Here is a 5,226-nt window from a genome sequence, read left to right as displayed (position 1 = left end):
AGTGAACTCTGAAGTCATCTTCAAGTAAAGGCTGTAGTTGGGGATCAGAAAATTAATCCATGGACACCATGGTCTACATGTAGATGCTGATTTTAGTGTTTTCAGTACCTGCATGGTTTTTTTTCTTTTTTCAGTCTTAAAACTGATTATTGTAATTATACGAAGCTAAAAAATCTTGTATAATTACTGTATTTACTCAAGTCCAAGACAAGGGTGTCCCGTCCCATTGGATGCACACTTTGTCAGGGTTATTTGACCCCAGCAGTCTTTCCTGCCCAGAGCAGGGGAGCTGGATCCAATGATCTCACAAGGTCCTTTCCAGCCATAAACTTCTGTGAATCTGTCCTGTCTCGTCCCCTGTGTATCCCCCATCAACATGAGACAAGTAGCTGCTGCAGCCTCAGCTCCAGGACTGTGTAGTAGCTGTGTGGGGGGGAGCACAACGAGGGTGGCACCCAGTAGAGACCATGCGAAGGAGTGGTGTTTTAGGGAGGGAGACCTGTTTGGGGCGGGGGCCAATTGTATTCTGTACATGGGAAATTGTCATTTCCTGTTCCCCTAATTTATAATATTTCATGTATAGAATCTAATTATGGGGGGGGGGGTGTCTTAAATTCAAAGTCGTCTTGGATTTGGGTAAATATGGTATTAAAACAAGACTCTGGAAGAGTGCTTGAAGTCCCTTAATCCTGATGGAACATGCTTTTATCTTTGCTCTGTCATTAGCCCTATTTACCTCAATAATACTGCTTTCAGATAAGGGTGCTATTTAATGAGAGTAATTATTGCAGTATCTGGGCACTTATTCAAGAAGAATTCATCTAACATGCACCTTATGAAATAAAATCTGACCTGACCCAACCCTTAAGCGTTCCTTTCAAGAAAGACTTAATATAAACCATGTTTCTGAAAGAGTAATAAAATAATACATATTGGAAGAGACCATTGATTTTTATTTATTTATTTATTTATTTATTTTTTCCTATTCTGGAGATATTATCAAACCTCTTTTTCATACAGAATAGCCTAGCACGTGAGAACTTTCAGAAATTTCTCTCTTTAAATGGACACCTTCTTGGACGACAGCCATTTCCTGATATTGTACAGTTAGGGCTTTGTCAACCAGAAACCTCAGAAGTATATCAACAAGCTAAACTAAAGGCACACCAAGAAGTTGATAAAGGGGCATTTTATGTGGAATGGATGTAAGTAGACACCGTCAATCAACCCCACCAATAGCCTGGGATTGGGGCCCCAGGGGCCTGCGCCTCCTCTGCCCAGTCCCTTGTGCTGGGATTGAGGCACCGGGGCCTATGTCACTTCTGTCTGGCCCTGTGTCCTAGGTATTGGAGCCTGGGACCCTGTGCTGCCTCTGCCTGGCCCTGTGTACTGGGTTTGGACTCGTGGGGCTATGTGCTGCCTTCCCTTGGCCATGCTAGAATTGGGCCCTGTGCTGCCCTGCACACCGGATGTAGCGTGCAGGGCCATAATCAAGTAATCCCCACTGATGTTAAGATCTCATTTTACTTAACTATTCAGATTTCAACCTGTCCTTTCTTTATTTGTACTACTGGCATTTCAAAAGTACTAATTATTTTTGGCTAATGTGTTTCTACTTAGATTTTTTTCAAATCTTTTTTTACATCTTAAAGATTTTGGAAAAACTCTTGGTAAATCTGGTAAAAATGCATCTTATAAAAATAAAGCTTAGTCTATCGATTCAGACACTTCACTCTCAAACAATGAAAAATAAAACTTTTTTTTTGTCTTTGTATCTGGATCTGTGAGTCAGCTGTAGGAAATATAACCGTATTGGTTGAACATCTGAGAAGGATCTCATGTGTTGGTTAAACCATATCTGTAAAATAAATTATGCCCAAGAAATGTGAAGAGTTGATGTCAAAGGTCCCTCTGAGACTACCAGCCCATTGCCATGCCCTAACTGACACGGTAGTTTTTTCAATAAATATGCCATATTCCATATAATCAGCACTCTGAATTACTTGTTACCTACTTATAGCTGAGCTTTACTAGGGGGACAGTCCTCAGTACAAGTCTAGAGCAAACACTAAGATAGGATTACTTGATTGTTCTAAAATCACTGATTATTACCTTCCTGTGTTATAGAAATAAAGGCATGAAGAACCTCTCCCGTTTGGTTGTCCGACCACACACAGATGCAGTTTACCATGCCTGCTTTTCCCAGGATGGACAGAAAATAGCTTCTTGTGGAGCTGACAGAACACTGCAGGTAAAATATGCATACTCAAGTAAAACTGAAATGCACGTCTCTGGCCACACAGTACTAAGATTTTTCTGAGTTTGTTCTTGTTATTTTACTTTATTATGCAAAGGTGCCAGGAAACTAGAACTCTTCAGAGGGAAAATAATTTAAAGTCATATAGTCAAGGTTGTTTAATTATATGTGACTGTATTGCTTGTGTTTATAGAATCATTTTTTATCTAGATGTGTACAGGGGTTTTATGGGTTTGTCTTCTAAACGCTATTGCATCCTGTATGCATACTGGACTGTTTCTGTTGGTATAGACCTTGTAGCCTGATGTAACCCTACCAATACACCCACAAAACATGTTTTTCTGTATTCCCTTGTGACAAATTATGCTGCAGTTAACCTTAACTTTTCCACAGAATTGAAAAATTGTTTGTCAGTGTTAAAAACAGCCAGTACCAGTCATCGTATGGAAACAGTAAAACTATATGTGTGTGTGTGTGTGTGTGTGTGTGTGTGTGTGTATATGTATGTATGTATGTATGTATGTGTGTGTGTGTGTATATATGTATATATATGTATGTATATGTAGACATTTATAGTACTTTTATCATTCTTCTGTGAATAATCTGTTAATGTAGTGCTAGTGGGGGAAAATGAGTTTCAGAAATTGGAGATGGTAATATAATGAAAAGTGGGGTTTAAAGAGAAGGCTTGCAATTAAAAGCTGGCTGAGGGAAAGTGACTGATGCCAATTTGCCAGCAGTCTGCCTGGAGGGTGCCAGCCAGCTCTCAAGAATGCTAGCAAGTCAGCCAACCAGTAATCCAGTTAAGGTATCCATATTACAGACAGCCCAAGGTAAGGGTAAAGAGTATGTTTTTTGCAAGCCTTTTGTAGTATTTTGACTGCTTAGCAAGTTGAATACTATTTGTTATTGGCTTTTTTCCAGTTCCTAGTTATACACTGTTCATTTGGATATTTAATGTTTGTTGCTGTTTTCATTTGCTGGCTGCTACACAATTTTGATGACATCCCATTCAGATTATTTCTGATGGATGTACTTTTTATTCTGCTGTGCTGAAGTTATTGTGATGTACGTCTCTACTTAATGATCTCATCATTAAGACCAAGGGTTTTTCTTAAAAAGTGGAAGAAATGTAGCAGCATATGGTTTGGAAAAGCTTTTTTAAAAGGACCCTGTATTTTTAATGATTGTATTTCTTAATAAAAAAAAAAACCTCTCATGTTTAAACTTTGCATTACCAATATTTTTCCTAATAAATGCCTGGAAATGTACCACTCTTCAGATATCCTCTCCCTGCGACTATGTATATATCTTGTCTGTAAGCAAAGCAGTCAGTAATCCTTAAGTTCTGCAAAAGCAGATTTTCCTTAACATATTGCAGATTTTATATTTTACTGTCCCTTTAGAATATTCAGGATGATCTTTTTTTGGGTTGTTTTTTTTTAAGGTAATCAGTTTCATTATTGTTAGTACTTCCTTGTAGAGCTGAATGGGAATAAAAGCACAAAAACATTTTAAAATTACATTACCTTTGATTCAGTTAAAATCTTAAGTATTTGAACAATTTAAAGATCAGTAGCTGAGGGAGGAAAGACTCAGTGAAGAACTCATGCTTAAATTCTGCTATCTTAAAAGTCGATCTGAAAATATTCCCTCTGCTCCTCTATTTTCTTTTTTCCATTTTGGAGTCAGAAGAAACCAGGACAGTGATATTTATTATATAAGACTTTGAAGTATCTGCCTACTCTCTCATTTTTCTGAGATTAAGAACTTTTCTAGCAGTAAATAATATTTACATCCAGGTAATCTCATTACTTGGATGTAAGGAAATGTAGAATTCCTCATTTTAATGTATTAAATGCCTATAAACAAAGTTTGTCACATGAAGGAGAAAAAGGCAAATTACTACTCTCACACAGCCCACATTTTTCACTTTAGGGTTTAAAATAACAATATTATTACTTGACACCTAAGTGTTTGTTTTCCTTAATGTCTTAAAAAAATAATATTAAGTAATGGAGAGTGTGAAAAGGCACTTGGCCTAAGAGATTTAAGATTTTTTTTCCCAGTGTGCTCATTACCATAACACATATTGTGTCGCTAACTAACTTGTTTATATTAAATCTAAATCATGGCCTCTGACAATATTTTCAAGGTTAATTTTATCCTATAGAGTCTCTCCTTTTTAACAATTTGTGACATTTTTATAGTTCAGTTAGTCTTTGCTCTAAAGTCCAAGTTTGAAAAAGTAGATATTGAAAATTCAGAGGTTACTTTTAAATAAAATTAAGAACACACTACAAGATAAATTAAATTTTGGCCTTAACTATTGGTTAATTTGCCCTTTAATGTTCCTAAATATTTGAATTGCAGAACATGGCAATTTTTTACCTTACATGGTACAGTATTAAATTTGCCTCAAAGCATGTTTGATATAAGATTTCAGAATCATGTTATATTTTGCTTGCATAGGTGTTTAAAGCAGAAACTGGAGAGAAACTTCAGAATATAGAAGCTCATGATGATGAAGTACTTTATTGCGCTTTCTCTCCAGATGGTAGATTCATAGCAACTTGTTCAGCAGATAACAAAGCGAAGGTAAGAAAATGGTCCTCTGACACCTTTTCACCTTAGAACAAGGAGGGTTTTTTTCTAAACTCTAACCAATTCCAGGTGATTCAATTTTTAAGACCATTTTCGTTGAGATCTAATCTATGTAGAACGTAAGCTTTGTTGTTGTTGTTTTTAATTTAACTTATCATAGAATCATAGAAGTAGGGTTGGAAGGGACCTTGTAGATCTTCAAGTCTGACCCCCTGCCTGGGCAGGAGGAAAACAGCTCAAGTGACCCCGGCCAGGTAGGCATCAAGCCACTTCTTAAAGACCCCCAGGGTAGGAGCCAGCACCACTTCCCTTGGAAGTTGGTTCCAGATCCTAGCCGCCCTGACTGTGAAGTAGTTCTTATGGAT

At 37.2% G+C, this 5,226-nt stretch overlaps 1 protein-coding gene across 7 annotated transcripts in view; it reads left to right on the top strand.

Moving 5' to 3' along the window:
* The window catches only part of APAF1 (apoptotic peptidase activating factor 1), a 75,661-nt gene that overhangs the window by 34,848 nt on the left and 35,587 nt on the right, over positions 1–5,226 (top strand). For 3 of the 7 annotated variants that reach the window (XM_006023636.3, XM_025204181.1, XM_014519955.2), the window contains 3 exons: positions 1,021–1,205; positions 2,128–2,251; positions 4,730–4,855. In XM_006023636.3, the coding sequence (XP_006023698.1) occupies positions 1,021–1,205; positions 2,128–2,251; positions 4,730–4,855 (435 nt within the window). Of the gene's footprint in view, positions 1–1,020; positions 1,206–2,127; positions 3,547–4,729; positions 4,856–5,226 lie in introns of those variants that run through there. The other 4 variants (XM_014519957.2, XM_025204182.1, XM_025204183.1 and 1 more) reach the window with 4 other exon arrangements.

The sequence above is a fragment of the Alligator sinensis genome, unplaced genomic scaffold (assembly GCF_000455745.1).
Source record: "Alligator sinensis unplaced genomic scaffold, ASM45574v1 scaffold154_1, whole genome shotgun sequence".
NCBI classification, from domain to species: domain Eukaryota; kingdom Metazoa; phylum Chordata; order Crocodylia; family Alligatoridae; genus Alligator; species Alligator sinensis.
Note: the sequence above shows the minus strand (reverse complement) of the source record. Positions and strands in the feature narration are given on the sequence as shown.